The 17,851-nt window shown below is 37.9% G+C and overlaps 1 protein-coding gene across 1 annotated transcript in view; it reads right to left on the bottom strand.

Moving 5' to 3' along the window:
• Positions 1-17,851, bottom strand: part of Wdr70 (WD repeat domain 70) — a 226,461-nt gene that overhangs the window by 81,193 nt on the left and 127,417 nt on the right. The window contains exon 10 of the mRNA XM_027401331.2: positions 6,871-7,045. Within this exon, the coding sequence (XP_027257132.1) occupies positions 6,871-7,045 (175 nt within the window). The remainder of the gene's footprint in view (positions 1-6,870; positions 7,046-17,851) is intronic.

Genomic DNA, 17,851 nt, shown 5'->3' on the forward strand with positions numbered 1-17,851 from the left:
CTTTTCATATTTTTCTAGGCCCTCACTATCAAGTCTAAGAAGAGACAAAAACCTATATTTGAGTTCTAACATTGCTCTTTGAATTTTTCAGAGGTAGGGCATTTTCCCCCTCAACGTAAGATACCAAAAACTTTTTCCAAGTTATTTGGTAATTAAATTGTTAAAATATTATTATCCTCTATAAGTTACTACCGTCCTTCCCACTTAGAGTCAGCATTGTAACACTCTGACTTGACTCTCTACAATGGGATAAAAAGGCTGTGAATTATTATTAAGTGATCAGTCTTTGTGGAAAGCAAGACACCTGGCAGAGGACATGGGACAGGAGACAGGGCTGTAAGTGAGCCTTAGCCGCTGGAGGTCCTGTTTAATGACCTTTGTGATACTACCACTATTAGAAAGATGAAGTTGCATTCACAGACTATAGAGTAATTAGTTACCAAAAGGTCCTCCATACATTATGTTTGAGGTTGACACAAAGTGGTATGTCACAGAAATTTTAAAAACAAACCCAAAAGCAATTACTTTTGGTTGAAATAATCTCAAAGATAAATTTTTAATAATTCCTCACACATCTTCACATTTGTAGATAGTAGAAAATGATTAATAACTGTGTAAAATATTTTCCAAGTCAAAGTTATACGACTCTTGAAAAATACGCAATCCAGGACAGATTTATCACAAAGCAAGTCTAGGAATGAGCACACAAAATAATATGTCAAAATATCACAAATTTCCAAAATCTTAATTTTTAACATGTTAACATTGCATATAAAGGAAAATTGGGTTACTGCATTGAGTATAATGAGAAGGGCAAAAAAAAGAGAACCTTCATATTTTTTTCTTCTTCATAGTCAATCACAGTACATACACTTATAAAATATATAAGCCCTTACAAAATGAAATAATGTTCTTATTTTCAGGGGCTGCGGTAGCATCAGAAGAATGTCCAAATACAAGAAAAACAGGGCTGAGGAAACAGTTCAACTGGTAATGTACTTGCTGGGCAAACAGGGGAGCCTGAACCCATAGAGAAAGCTTGGAGTGGTAGTGTGAGCCTGTAATGGCAGTGCTGGAGAGGCAAATCCTAGGAGATGCAAGGTGCTCTCTGCTCAGCAAGCCTAGCCTATTGGGAGAGCTCCAGGTCCCAGGGACAGACCCTGTCTCAAAAACCAAAGTTGGTAGCCCCAGAGGAACAACACCCAAGTCTGACTTCTTATCTCCACACACACACATGAACTCTTGTACCCAAAACACACCACAGGAAAAGTTATAGAAAGAAGTTAACAAACGGGAGAATTCGGTACTTGAGGTGAGAAAAAGGATTACAAAAGATGAGTTATGGAACTAAAGATCATATTACACAAAATAGAGACACATGCTGCTGTTTTCTCTCATGCAGAATCTAGATTTATTTTTTTCAAAAATGAAAGAAGAAGGGGTCTATTTGGAAAGAGGGAAGGCAAGAAGTGAACATGAGCAATGCACATGGCAAACATGAAAATTTCATGATGAAGCTCAACGTCTTTACAATGAATATGTACAAATGCCAGTACCTTTTAAAAGGTACATTATGAACTTTTAATAGAAAATAATGCTAAAAATTCTAAATCCTGGGGACTATTTTAACATAAGGCAGCAGATAGTGTCCATGAGTCTTCAAGCAACTTGAAAGCCCCCAGAGACCCGGTGAGTCATTACATATGTAAGATAACACTTGCTCGGAGATCATCTCACAGATAATCCTCATTTAAATTTCTTTCCTCTTATTCTCAGTGAGGTAATAGGGTCACAAGAATATCAATTAAAATGCTCCTCGAGTAGACTAATAGGCAGATAGCTAAAGTGAACAGCAGAGAACACATATAGGTAACCTATAAACACTAGGACGGTGGACAAGGAGAGGAGCACAGAGAAGAGGTAGCAAACCCAGTAAGAAAACAAATTCTCTGAAAAGTATAAACTTAATGTATGTCCTATTATACAATTCTTTTAAATTAATTAGTATATATTAGTTGTAAGTAATAACAGACTATCATGAGATTTTCATGCAGGCATATAATGTATTTCTTATCACATCTACTCCATTATCAATTTGTCTACCACTCCTGCTGAACTGTGTGGCTGATAGCATACTGGCTAGTGTAGGTCTAGAGCAGAGGTTATCAACCTGTGTGAGTCACGACTCCTTTGGGAGCTGAGCAACCCCTTCACAGGAGTCATATATCAGATATTCAACATATCAGAAATTTAAATTATGATTCATAACAGTAGCAATATTACAGTAATGAAGTAGTAATGAAATAATTTTATTATTGGGTCACTACAAAATGAGGAACTGTGTTAAAGGCTCACAGGGTTAGGAAGGTGGAAAACACTGCTCTAGAGCAGAGAGAGATCCTCGGGGCACAAGGGTCTGTCACTAACAGAGATAATGCGTTTGTGAGGATGCACTATGTTCAATGTGTGTCGGAGTGGATTAAATGAGAGCTCCAGGATTAAATGTGGCAACTATGACAGTTTTACCTACTCATTACAAACGTGCCATTACACTACCTTGCCCTGTGTAGAAATCTGGTGCTATTAGGTTTTCTCCCTTCAGTGTTACGATAAATCTTTCCACCATATGCTGTCTGAGCCCCACTGCCACGTGTGAGCTTTAGGCAAGTCGCCTGCCCAAGTCAGGGCCAAATGAATACACAGAAACTTGTATTAGGTTCAAAGCTGCTTGGCCAATGACTAGGATTCTCATCTGTTAGCTCAGTCTTAACTATAATACATCTATATATTTTATAAGACTTATCTTATCCCTTGTCGGTGGATCACATCTTGCCTCAGGAGCAGGAGCCAAGGGGAAAGGAGTGCTTCCTGTTTCTCCTTTACTTAAATGAGTCTCTTTGCTATGTCACTTCCTGCCTGGATCATCACTTCCCTACTACATTTCCCAGAATCCTCTATGACTCTTAATCCCGTCTACTTGCTGTCTCATTGGCCAAACAGTATTTTATTTAACAATCAATAAGATAAACATACACAGTACATTCCCCATCATCTCCTCTTTTCTGTCTAAATAAAAGGGATAACTTATCTTTTATAATAACTGAAGAAAACTATAACCATAACTATCTGTCTTCAACTCTATCAAAGACCACAGAAGGATAATATATAAACTCTAGAATTGACAGAGACTTCTCGCTACCTGGACAGTCACCCAAAGTTCCTCTTTAACGTTGGGGCATCTATCTTCAGCCTATAGGCCACAGTGTGTCTACATACTTCTCTATTTTAATAGGAACCCTTCAGTAATGTCTTGTTTTGTAAGTCCAGCAGTCATTTTCTTGTGGGTCCTGCATGTCCAGTTTATACAGCAACAAACAGTCCAGGCAAGAGCAGTTTCTTGCCCAAAAAGCTAATCTTGCCATGTTGAAAGCAAACTCCATAACAAGTTTCTTCAATGTCCATCCTCCTTTCTAATGTAATTGGTGTGCCAGGAGCAGTTGTGTCTCACTGCCAAGAAAAACCCTAAACCATTTAAATGCCATATTTCTGTAGGTCTTTGACAGGTTTGAAGAATACCTATCCATCTCAAATACATCTCTGTATATCTAGAAAACCTAACTAACCTAATTATAAGTTCTGACTATTATAGATAAAAGACCTGTATAAACACAATACCTAAACAAGAGGAGACATATATATATCACAAAATTGACCTTAAAGTTGTATCAATGAATGAAAATCTATACCAATGTAAAGTATTCATTCCTATATCCTATCCCCCCCCCCTTTTTTTTTTCTTTAAAACCTGCCTGACAGCAATCCCTGGACACCCTGGAAAGAAAATGGGCCACACCTCCTCGACTGCACTGGATCCAACTTGCTCCATTTCAAGTGACACTCCGGCCAAAGCTTCGGATACTGACTTCAATCAAGTTGAGGATTTCAATCAAGATCTTCTATCAAGAGAATCCCATCTAACATGGACTGAATACAATCCATTCAAGACTTTTACTACACTAATATTTTCTTCCTACAGGACCCCACATGACTATCATCGTCCCATTTCAGCAGGAAGTAACTTGGAGGATGCTACGTCCCCTTTCCCCATTGTTGTCACTTAGGATAGTGCATATACCTAGTTAGGGATAGCTTCCTATTGTTTATGGTTGGGATTGCAAAGAGGTGTTCAGGCTTGGACACCTCTTTCACACGACTTTTAGGGTTTAGTTAAAATAGATAGTTAGGATGTGACATAAGCAGATTGTTGTATCTTCTTATATTTTACCTTTATGATTGTTAATTTTGGATACTTTACACTGTTAAGTTTTAATCCTCTTTTAGACTAAAAGGGGAATTGTAGGGGAAGCTGTAGCCACGCCTACTTAGGGGCTGGCTACAGGTGTGCATGACCACGCTTGCGAGGGCATGGTCAGGGTGATGTAGACCATTACTGTGTTTTCTATTTCGGTTTCACTTTGGTACTTGCTGGACAGACTGCTGCCACGCCGGCTGGCTAGGTCGCTCTGTAAGTAAGGCTTTTCCCTATTAAATACCCTTATATTTCTACCTGACTCCGTATTGGTAATTTCCCACTATACTTCAGCTCTTGTGTTTCTGTGATATATATCACAGAATATATGTAACCGTTCAGAATTATTTTAAGAACTGTTTTAAGTCAAGGAATATTTCCTGACAGTGAGTTTTTTCTTCTCAATTTGTTTCCAGTTTACACTGATACACTAGTATAAAAATGAATAAAATATTACAAATGGGATACAGTATAGTAAACTATATGCTCACATGTTACTAAGTTCCAGCAAAACAGAATTAAAGACTGGGATCAGCCAGGTGTCTTGGGCCATAATCCTTTAGGAGATGGCTCAGAAACCTGACACTCACACCTTGTTTTGCTTCCTACAAAATTGGAAATAACAGACTGCCACTGTTTCAAGACTTGATCTTCAAAACTTACACTCAACTTTATTTTAAATAAAAAATAATAACAGATACAAGTCATAAGAGAACAGCACATGTGTATACAGCATTCTGAAAACAGTACTCTTAAAAACTACACAAGAAAGCTACGTGTTTTAGAATTTCTATGTTTAAGTTAGCAGTACCCAGAGACGATGAAAGCCAGTTACTAAAAGATTTACTGCTAGGTTAAAATTCAGTTTACAATTCAAAGGCATTTTAAAGTCTCTGTGCTGTTATGAAGCTTTATGGAGTTTACAGTGGAGATGAAAACAGAAATAAAAAGATCTGACAAACAGAAAATGCCAAAGATACTTCCAGCATTATCAGTATGAATTTCCCCCAACCATTACGTTGTACTTCATTTCAACACAACTGGCTTAACTCCCTGAAAAGACAAGTGTGCTCCCTAGGGTCCTGTTCAAAACGTAAATGTTTTAAAATATAAACTTTTGGGGAACAAAGTTGAACAGATTGTTTTTATTTTATATATATGGATGTTTGCCTGCATGTGTTTCTGCACCATGTGTCTGATGCCCTCCAAGGCCAGAAGAGGGCACTGGGTTCCCTAAAACTGGAGTGACAGACAGTTGTGAGTCACATATGGGCACTGAGAATTGAACCTGGGTCCTCTGGAAGAGCAGCCAGTGTTCTTCACTGCTGAGTCCTCTCTCCAGTCTCCTATAATACAAATTTTTTAATACAAATGTAAACTCCACTAGGGCAGGAATTTTTGATCAATACTCTTAAAACCTAGATTAATGTCAGGCATATACTATAAAGTCAATAAATATTAATGAATAATTTGACAAGAACCTTTCACTCAAATAAAGATCCAAAACCATACTATAACATTTGTAGGGGCTGGTGAGATGCTCTGTGGCTAAAGAACACTTGCCTACAATCCTAAAAGTGACTTGGGTTTAATTGCTGGGACCCATAGTGAAAGGAGAAAACAGATTCCAGCAAGTTTTCCTCTGTCGGCCACACACACACCATGGCATAGCATAAGCCCCCACAACATAGCACACAAAAATGTAAAAAGATCTTAAAATATTTGCATACAATTTTAATACTGGTAGCCTCGCCTCATTTACCTATCAAATTTTCTCCTTTTACATCCTACACAAACACAAGCCTTTTAAAGATAATTGGTAATTTATCGAATGAGTCAAGAGATTTCACTTTTATAATTTCTGTAGATTGCATGATCCATTTCAGTTCAAAAATTTATCCTAATAGCTAAAACTATAGAGAGTAAACATGAACCCATTAAAATAGTCTGGCATAGGAAAGAATATTAAAATAAAACATTTAAACATTATAGAAATCATCACAAAACAAATAAATAACTTTAGATTTTTTATGGTTTTCTAACATCCTTTAGTCTTTTCTAGTTCTCTATTTAGTATTATTCTGTATTATTGTTAAACCTTTCTTTCCAAAGTCAAACTGAGATTTTATGTAATAAGCTGTATTATACTTTTTAAATTTTATGTCAAAAGAGTAAATTTACTTTAATATTACACACTGAAAAATTCAGAGCTGGAATGCTGACCAAAATACTGGTTACTATAAAAGTCCCAGCTCTTGGCAAACTAATACTGCAGTTTAAATTATTCTAAATTCAGGAAATTGAGATCCATAGTGTTTTAACATGATATTTGTCATTATGATTTAGCTGTCTTTTTCAAAAAAGAACATTTAAAAGTCACTGACTTCAGTTGGGCATGGTGATACACATCTTTAATTCAGCACTCCAGAGGCAGAGGCAGACCGATTTCTGAGAACTCAAAGTCAGCCAAGTCACCATAGTGAGTTCATGGACAGGAGGGCATCCAGTGCTACACAGAGAAACCTCATCTCAAAAAACAAACAAAAGAGGCTTTGACTTACTGTCAAGTTTCGATCCCAGATCTGGATGCTTCCGTTCTGACAAGCAGCTGCCACAAGGTTCCCATCTCTACTATATGTACACGTAGTAGGAATGACCTTTTTACCCTGCATCGTCCGAGGTTTAAAAACACTTTTTTGCTTCTTTGGATTTTCAACTTCCCAGAGCCTTACAGTCCTAAAAGGAAAACAGAGCATATCATGTATTAACATAGACTGAAGGAACAGGTCCAATAAAGACGACCTTGTTTTTTAAGGATTTTTTTATACACGATAAGAAAGTCACATTTCTGAATACTCATGGAAATAAAGTGAACCATTTGAATGATGTCATCAGATTAAAAGACAAATGGCAAATCCTACTTCAAATCTATCAGTTATTTATAGCTCATGCCCTATAATGCAATATACTATAAACTCTTATGGCTGTATATCTTGACCAGGAGAGCTGTTAAGCATATGCCTCCTCTTTAATGTTCATTAAATTATAAATTATCTACAAGTATCAATGAACTGCTCTATAGTATAACCCAGAAAATGCATTAAAGTAAAACAAAAAAAATGAAAACCACATAGAGTCCAGACAATGACCTCATGCCTCTGGGAGCTAAGCAGAAGCATTGCTCTTGGCTTCTGAGCTTTCACCAAGCAGTGAATTCCAGCAGCTTGGGTCGAGGACAGGGGCAGAATAAACACCTATTCACTACAGGGGCAGGAGCACTGCCTTGGAGGAGGTTTAAATAAAAAATCATTACATACAGAAAAACAAAGATGAGGTCAAAACTTCTTGGTAGAAACTATGCAGCCAAGACACAAAGAACATCCTTAATGTTTGGGGGAGAAAGGAATCTAATATTTTATAGCCAATGAAAATATATTTTAAAGGCAAGCTGAAATCAAGGCCTCTTCAAATAGACAAATCTGAGATAATACGTGACCTAGTTACTGTAACCTAATATGTGATAAAAGATATACTAAAGGAAGTTCTTAAAAGTAAAATCCAAAAACAAATAGAAACCCAAATCTACACAAAGAAATTGGAGGCAAACAGAAAACATTTTTAAAAAATGTTTAAGTCTCTTTAAAAATTACATGGCCATGAAGCAACATTAAAATAACATATTGTGAGGCTTATTTTTTAATTTTTATTTAAATTAAAAAGAATCTTATTTTACATACCATTCCCAGTTCCCTCTCCCTTCCCCCCACCAACCCAGCATCCCACCCTGCATCCACGCCTCAGGGAGGGTGAGGCCACCCATGGGGGATCACCAAAGTCTGTAATACTCGTTCAAATAAAACATGACAGTAACAGCACACAGGGTGAAAAGAAAGAATGGAAGAAAGACTTTGAAAAGTTAAAGATATAGTTCCTAAATCTCATCACAGTCACTAGCACTATAATACAAAATAAATGTGATAACGGAGACAGTCACTTCTATTAGAACTAAGAAGAACCAGTAAGAATAATGTGATCAACATGAAACTAATGAGCATAGATGATATGGACAAGTGTCCTAAATGAAAGACACCATCTCTGGAGCTTGACAACGTTAAAATGTTAATCAGTATTTTAGGAACAAATTTACAAAGCCAGCTTTGACAGAATGGTAGGCAGGGACCACCGTATTCTGGACTGCTCAGCTATGTATGTCTCTTGATTCTATTTAAACCCTATTCTCATGTCAGAACCCCAGAGGTAGACTTGGAGGAGAAGAGGTATCCTCTCTTCCTTGTTCCCAAAGTGGCTACACTATCAATCTAGTTGAAAGGACATAAACACATAAGTAAATAAATTTGACAATTTAGAAAAAGTGAACAAATTTCCCAGAAACAGAGTTCACTCAAAAATAAGAATTTACTATTACTCATTTATATTAATCCAAATGTATTACTAAAGTATAAATTTACATAATATAATATATATGTAAAAAGCCAAATATGTGATTTAAAACCTCCCCACTACCTGGGTGTGGTAGCTTGTTCCTATAGTCCCAGCACTTAGAAGGCTGAGGAAGAAAGCCTGCCATGAGTTCAAAACCAGCATGAGCTATATAGTGAGATCTAGGTCAGTGTGAGCAAATGTGAAGCCCTATCCTGCCAAAAGAAAAAAAAATCCCCGTTAAGAAAAGTCAAGACAACTTTACTGTTGAATTCTCTCTAAAAGCTCAGAACCTACAACACTCAAAAGTCTTACAATATTTCAAAGTATAATACCGCCAACAACTGCTTGAAATGATCAAAGCTCCAGTATTAAGAGTTGTCAACCAGGTGCTGTATCTTATTTTAAGATAGTATCAGCTATAAGTGGTGGCAACGGCCTGTAGTCCCACCACTCAGAAGGATGAGACAGCAAGACTGCAAGTTAGAAGCCAGCCTGAGCTATGTAGCAAGACCCTGCCTTTAAAAAACAAACAAACAAAAAAGGTCATACTGCCTAATGTAAGCTCAAACAAGGGTTTGGAATCAGTCACTGGAAAACCAGAAGGGATAATGGGACTGCAAGGTTCAAATAGTCTACCTGGAGGTAATGAGCATCGAGCTGCTAGGTACATCAACAGGAAGACCTCTTCAAGCCTCCAACAGAATCTTCTAGCTGTGCTCTTCAGTGTCTGCATTTCCCAGACTCCTGTGCAGCTAAATTTGACCAACTGGATGTAAATGAGAGAGGATCTCAAGGAAGTCTCTCAGAAGATTACAGTTCCTTCTTTGTATGTATTCTTTACTCTTTTGACTGGCAGTTATCTGAATATGAATTTGAATACCATGCACTATGGATTTAATTTGCAGTTCCCAAATGCCCAGTGATATTGAGGATTGTTCTTCACACCATTTTTCTTCTTTGGTGAAGGAATTACTCAAATGTTTGACTGCTTTCAATATTAAGTAGTTCATTTTCCTTTTACTAGATGCTGACAGCTCTTTATTCTAGATATAAGTTTTTTTTTTCTTTTGTTGGTTGGTTGGGAGAGCAGGAAGTGGGGGGCAGGGACACAAACCCAGAGCCATGCACATGTTAGGCAAGCAAACTAACTAAATTAATCTCCAGCTATGGATCTAAGATTTTGTTGAGAAATGTATTTATAAATAGCAAGTCTATTAACATGATTTTCATTTTTAAAAAGTGTTTCAAATAACAGACTTTAAAAAAAAACTGTTGATGGACGGGAAAAATATCTCAGCAGATATGGACACTTACATAAGTGTCCTGCAGAGGACCAGGGTTGAGCTCTCAGTACCTACATGGCTGCTAACAATATCTGCACCTCCAGTTCCAGGGAATCTGATAACAAGCATATGGTGTGCAAACATTCATGCTGGCAAAGCACACATACACATAAAATAAAAAAATCTTTAAAAATTATTTGAGATTGGCTCTCAAACATCCCCAAAGATCTGGAACTTTTGATCCTCCTCCCTCCACCTCCTATGTGCTAGTATTATAAATGTGTGCCACCATGCCTGGTCTACATGGTATTGGGAATTGAATCCAGAGCTTGAACACACTAGGCCAGCAATCTACCAACTAAGCTAAAACCCCCTTCTTAAATTTTTTTAAGATTTTATTTATTTATTATGTATACAACATTCTGCTTCCATGTATATCTACACACCAGAAAGGGGCACCAGATCTTATAAACCTCTGAGCCATCTCTCCAGCCCCCCTTTTTAAATTTTTTATACAGTTTAATTTATTAGTATTTTGGAGCATATACTTAAAACCTAACCAAATATCACAGAAGTTCCCTTTATTACTTCTGTAAGTTTTATAATTTTAAATTTTATGACTAGATTGTCTATCTGAACTGGTTTTGATACACAGTCCAAGACTAATTAATAGTTTTGCACATGACGTCCACTGGGACAGGATTATGAGTATCTAAGCATTATAAAGCCTTCCCCTTGCTGAAGGTATCCTGTATTGCTTACTTGTCCCCTATCTCTGTTAACTGCTTCCCATAATTAACAATCACAAGAAATTGAGACATACTACACGTGTTTTTATTTTTCTGGCCCCAACTCTGCAGTGGTGAGGATAAATTACAACAATCAACTCGTCTTTTTTATAACTGAACATTCCCAATGACAGATGGCACCTTAAACTTATGATGTGAAAGACCCCACACAAGTATAAAGAACCATCATGTGGTTTGTTTAAAGTTCATCATCTCTAAAACTAGGACAATGAGGGGCTGTGATGACCAAATGAGACTAGGGATGTAAACATATCTAGGACAATATTTGGAACACAATAGGCACTCAATAAGTACTTGCTCCTTTCCGCATTTTGCCTTAGGTCATAAATAAAAAACAAAGCTAGTAAATCCAACAACTAAGTATTTCCATCTATTTTAGTTTATTAACAGTTTGGGATAGTCATCAAAATAATGAGAAAGTGGAAAGTAATTTACCTAGCATATAGATGTGTGAAATACAAGTTCATGAAACATCTGATAATGACTGATTACACTATGGTTTTATGGCTCTGATTCTCTATTTATGGCTAAAAAATAGATGCTAAAGTGCTAGGCCATTAGGTATCTGTCAGAACATTTTATGCTGAGGAACACATATTTTGAAACTTGGAGTGAGATCTGGTCTTGTAAAATTAAAACTGAGCTCCAGAAGGAAGATTTAAAAATAGAAGAAGGGCCTGCCTGGGCTTTTCTGGACATAAAATGAAAACATCCAGAAGACAAGAAAAAGACACAGGTGGGGTCATTACATTGCCCCAGGCACAAATGCTTTCTGTCTTTAGAATTTTGGATTGTTTCCAGATACAAGTTCTAAACTTTCTGGCATCTGCTGCATAAATGCATCACGGCACTTGGCAGAAGTCGGGGGAAGCATCAATTTTGCATGGAAATCACTTAGATCTTGGTTTAATTTTTCTCAAAAGACTACACAAGCAATTCAACTGATATAAGATCCTGAAACTTGACTCTCTTGATATAAAAAAAAAGAAAGGCCTTTTAAAAAAATATTAAGGCATTCAAGTTCCACAGAAATGAAGACAATGTTCTAGCTTTTATATAAACCCACAACTGTCTTTATGAATACACACTTGACAGGAAGTTCATATACATATACTTAGTAACTGCAGTGAGAAGACAATAGTCCCTATTTACTTTCCTGGCTTCTATAGTCACTCCAGGATATGTACTCAAATCTGAAATTTTGGAGGTAGGAGCCTCTGATGACAGAGAACATGTTCTTTGTCTTTCTGGGTCTGGGGTCTGGGTTTCACTGAATATGATCTTTTCTAATTCCCCCATGTACCTGCAAAGTTCCTAATTTTATTCTCCTTTACAGCTGAGTATTATTCCATAGTGTATATGTACCATATTTTCTTTATCCATTCATCATCATTGGTTGAAGGACATTTTGGTTGTTTCCATTTTCTAGCTATTGTGAATAAAGCAGCAATGAAAGTGGCTGGGTAAAAACCTGTGGAGTAGGATATAAAGTCCTTTCCTTTGGGCATGTACCAAGAAGTAGTATAGCTGGGTTGTTGTGGGATATTTGTTCACACTGCAGGAAGACGTGTCTATGTTTTGCCTCACCTGCCTAAGGCACCTTATAAAGAGCTGAATGGCCAATAGCTGGGCAGGAGAAAATAGGTGGGACTTCTGGGGAGAGTGAGGAATTGGAGATTAATCTAGGCCTGCAGGAGATGCCAGTGAGATGCAGACATGTCAGACTTACATAATGGGAGAGAGGTAAAAGCCATGTGGCAGAATGTAGATTAGTAAGAGGTTAATTTGAGTTACAAGAGCTAGTTGGGAACAAGCCGAAGCTAAAGGCCAAGCTTTCATAATTAATAATAAGTCTCTGTGTCATTATTTAAGGACTGGTGATCCCACAAAGGAAAGTCAGACTACACTGGGGCATGTAGTAGATTTATTTTAGCTTTTTCAGAATTTTCCAACACTGACTTCCAGGGTAGCTGAATCAGACCAAAATCCCACCAATAGTAAAACAGTAACATTTTCCCACCTGGACTGATAATGTTCCCTCTAAGGGCCAATGACCATCTCACAAAAACACCTGTCTCATGTATGAGAAGTCCTCCTTTGAGCTGTTGGCCAGAATTTTCCAAAAGATTCCCAAAACATTACAGGCTATTTGTTATTTCCCTTGGTTGTCCCCAAGTGGTGGGAAGGTAAGTACTTATTGCTGAAGACACCATGCACTTCAGAAATGGGCCCAAACCTGGAACTGACCTGAAAGCACCTTGCAAGTTTCCATAGGGAAGCAACCAACAATCCTACCCAGCTATGATGTCTATAATCCACCCACAAGGACCAACATGAACAGTAACTTTAAGGATATCATGGAAACCAAGGGAAATCACAACTGTTACTAGGAACCTAGCTAACTAGCCAGGTCTAGTGAAGTCATAAATCTTAGAGGAGAATCTACAAACAGCACTCTACTAGACCAGCATAATCCTTAACTTCCTTCTAAATATTTGTTCTTACACCCATAGAAAAACGTAGTAGTTCTCACCCTCATCAAAGAAACATCTCTTTCCAACACATAGAAAACATTACAGAAAACCACAAACAATCAAAATGCAGTGTTGTGGGGCCCAGGCCCGTGGATATATCTACAATACAGCTTCTATACTTAAGGTTCAGGGTTCATTGTGGAAGAAGGGCAGAAAGACTGTATACGCTAGAGGAACAGGAAGTTCTCCATGAGATTGTGTTTCCTAAGAAGATCAGAAGTTGTACATACAAAGTCTCACCAACATGACCGCCTAAACATGACCTGAACAAGGACAACAACAGTAGACATGCAAAAGTGAGAAAGGAAAAGCCCATGAGACCTCAACCCTACACAGAGAACTGCTGGCAAGTGAGAAATGATGAGAACAGGAGAGATCGTCTTCCTCAGGGAAGAGCATACAACTCGTTGTCCGATACCAAACAAACAGCCCAGAAAACATACATACAGGTAACATACAACTTGAGCAGGCTGAAATCATGTGTGTGTGTGTATGTATGTATGTATGTATGTATGTATGTATGTATGTATGTATGCATGTATGATTTTTTTTTTTTCAAGACAGGGTTTCAGTGTGGCTTTGGAGCCTATCTTGGCACTCGCTCTGTAGACCAGGCTGGCCTTGAACTCACAGAGATGCGCCTGTCTCTGCCTCCCGAGTGCTGGGATTAAAGGCGTGCGCCACCAACGCCTGGGCATAATCTTGTATTTAGGATATAATTATGTACATTTATGTAAGTAACAACATTAATGAGAAAAGAGGCAATGAATTAGAAAAAGAACAAAGAGAGGTATTTGGGAGGGTTTGAAGGGAGAAAATAACGTAATGATATAATATCAAAAAATAGAATTTTTTAAAAGAAACAGATTCACAAAGAATTTGTGCAAGCTTGTGAAGCTGGCAAGGACTTGCTTTTAAGGGGTGACTACTGCTCAAGGGCAAGAATAAATGGGTAAGCAGGAGGTATTAACAAGTAGATCATTTAGGCTCAGAGAGCATAAATACACAAAGTGAAGAGTGTTGGACTCCTATGATGTTCTCTTACTGGATGTGGACTGATAGAATAGTCAGGCTCACACTGAGCAGAGATGAACAGAGATGGTAAAGAGCGATGACAATGCATCATCTGAACCAGCCTCAGATGGGACTTTATAGATTTACAATATAAATGGACATGAAGCACAGCTTTACAGTTGATTTCCATTTGACAAACGTATACTAACTGGACCCCTTCAGCTCCTGCAGTAACCTTTTCCCACTTATTCAGGAATAGGTGCTAAAGGACCTAAGACATGTATCTGCACTCAGTCCACAAGTCCAGTGTACTGTAGGGAAAGAATGTGAGTCCAACAACATGGGAAAAGGAACCTTTCTTCTCACTCCAAAATAAAGCTATTTATTTTAAATAAATATTGACTATTTATTTGTTCTTTATTATTTGTTTTAAAATTATTGTTTATTATTTATTTTAAATAAAGTATATTTCCAATATAGTCCTCACTACTATGTTAAATAGCCTTAACAAGGGCTATTTAAACATGAACAGTATTTCTGCATTTAAGATTCCATACGGAATCACATTCTATCTGGTAGAACTGTCTTCTAGGCACTCCAAGACATATGGGGTCACAATTTAGTAATTATAAATACTTTCTATAAGTCAGGTACTTGGTGGACATACGAGGATACAACAACGTCAGTTCTCCTGGAATAGATAAAACTAGGAGAATAACATCACATAATAAGGCTACCACCCAGAGAAGAGGAAGCATTTTGTTGGCAAGCCTTGAAGTAATTTCTCTGAGGTGGGATTTTTCAGGAGGGCTGGTATTCTCAAAGTAAACTTCATAGACTGGGGTAAGGGTTGAAGTAGGGCGTAAATCCTAGAAACTGATGGAGAACGTGCAAAGAGGCTTGAAAAGGTAGCCTCTTTCTGAAATAAAAAACAGTTTTCTTTGACAAGAACATGAAGTATACATTGTAAGTGGAAGATGAGACAGTAAAAAACACCAGCATGATCCCATGGAATGCATTGGGATTATGGGATCTACACACTTAAAACTGTAGAACTACTAAAAAGAATGGGTGGCTGGAGAGATAGTTCAGTGGTTAACAGCACTTGTTGTTCTTCTAGGGTTCAATTCCCAGCACCAATATGGTAGGCTCACAACTATCTAAAGTCCATTCCAGGGTATCTAACACCATCCTCTGACCTCTGTGGGCATTGCACATACCCATACACATAAAATAAAATTTAAAAAAAAATGTAAAGAATAGCTCAACACATCAGACTTGTGTTTTAGAAAATCACTTGGATAGCTGTAGGGAAACTGTTAGAGGAGGAAAAACATGTAGGTTAGACAACCCAAATGAAAGATGTCCAAGTTCCACACCAAAGCAATGGAATGAGGAAGATAAGAAAAATAACTCTGAGGTCAGCTAGAAGGGTGATCTCAATCAGGCAGGCAGACCAGTACAAGATGAGCCATAAGACACAGGCTGTTAACTTTGCAAGAGGTAATGACAGGTCACACAGTTTAAGTGCCTTTGTGACATTCAGATAGAGTATTCTGCTATATAGTACTGGGGCAGTGGTTCTCAACCGCCCTAACACTGTGACTCTTTAATGCACTTTCTCGTGTTGTGGTGACCCCAACTATAAAATTATTTTGTTGATACTTCATAATTTTGCTGGTGTTGTGAATCATAATGTTATATCTCATATGCGACTTCCCAAAGGGGTCCTGACCCATAGGTTGAGAACTGCTGACCTAAGCTATAATGCAAGCTGTCTCAAACAAACAAATAACAGACAAATAAAGCTGGCTAAGAGAAAGAGCAGGAAGAGATTCTGGGGTGAGGGTGTAGCACTCAATTTGAGTCCTGAATGATAACTAGGGTCAGCAGGTAGCACTGAGGGAGTTTTAGGTAGAAGAAAAGTCAGGAGCCAGGAGTATGCATTTGTGTGTTGAGCATTTCTGTATGAGTGGGCACTTGTGTGTTTTTGTACACAGGTGTGTGTGATTATGCTGTAGTATAGATAGGATACTTGTGTATCTGAACATGGAGGTTTCTAAGCAGGCTTCAGTGGGAAAGGCCTTGCACACAGAGTAAGGCCTGTGCATAGTATCCTAAATAAAGAGTGATGGCAAGATTGCTCGGTGGGCAAAGGTGCTTGCCCACAAGAATGACAACCTGAGTTTGAGCCCCAGAACCCACAGGGTGGAACTGATTCTCCCAAGTTGTCCTTTGACCTCCTCATGCATGCCCTCCCAAGTAAAGTAAATAAATAAGTGTAAAATCCAAGAAGACAGCAGAGAAACAACATAAGCTACACTGTACCCTCAAGTCCAACTTCATGCTCTAGCACATAGCTCAACCTACAGAGTATAGAGCCAAGTAAATGAAGACAATGTCCCTAACAAATGTGAGAAAGAGGCTGTTAGTCACATTAAGTGGAGAACTTAAGAGACCAAGACACTAGAAAGTAGATAAAATATTAAAGATTTAATGATTTAAATACACCAATTTCTGACTAACCAGAATTCAAAGTGAGTGGGTCTCTTGGAGAAATCAACTTTTTGAGAAGGGCCCCAAAACAAAATTCTGCAGTTCTCCAATTGCATCTCTAAGTACCTGACTGGAAAGCAAGAAACTCAAAGTGAATCCATGTGTGTCATAAAGCAAGTCACTCAGTTCTGCTCCACTAATGACTTCCTCTTGTAGCATGTTTTGAGCTAAGAATGTGGAGACCATGTGACACAGTATGTCTGTGGTTACTGCTGGCTTTTATTCATAAGTAGGAAGTAACTGGACAGTTACTGGGTAACTAGGTAGAGGTAGAAGATGGAGACATGGACAGAGGACAGAAGTGATGGTGGCCAGCACACAATAAAGGGAGTACGACGCATCCTACAGCAATCTGCTTGTACCCACTCTACTACCAGTCCTGCCAGGGATCACCAGTGCTGCCAGCCCAACTCCCCCTGGAACCACCAGGTGCCAGCAGGATGCCCAACAAGCTACTAAAGTTGAACATGACTTTTGCTATTACTCTATTTTTAACAGCTTCCAAAATACAATACATATACAAATTTTCACTTAACCAACCAAATATAAATGTAGCAGACTCTACATCTGCAAAACAGATTCCAAAGATAAAATTGCATTGCCAAAGAGTGATTCAGTGCAAATTTGAAAATGAGATAAATATTCGTCTCTCAGAAGGGAATAGTTTCTCCTGACTGAAGAACTAAACAATACTTAATCAAGTTGTAGAGTTAAGTAATGAAGTCAATGTTACAAGTATACACTAAAAACAGTGAGTCTTCAATATCTAACAAATTAATCCACTGCACAACTCTTGAACTTGAAGGATTTTTTTCTCAGGAGTCATAAAAAGACAAAATGTGTTTGGTAATAAATTAAAAATGCCATTCTGTGGTCTGAATAGGAACTGAATATGCAGTAAAA

Source organism: Cricetulus griseus, chromosome 2, assembly GCF_003668045.3.
Source record: "Cricetulus griseus strain 17A/GY chromosome 2, alternate assembly CriGri-PICRH-1.0, whole genome shotgun sequence".
NCBI lineage: Eukaryota > Metazoa > Chordata > Mammalia > Rodentia > Cricetidae > Cricetulus > Cricetulus griseus.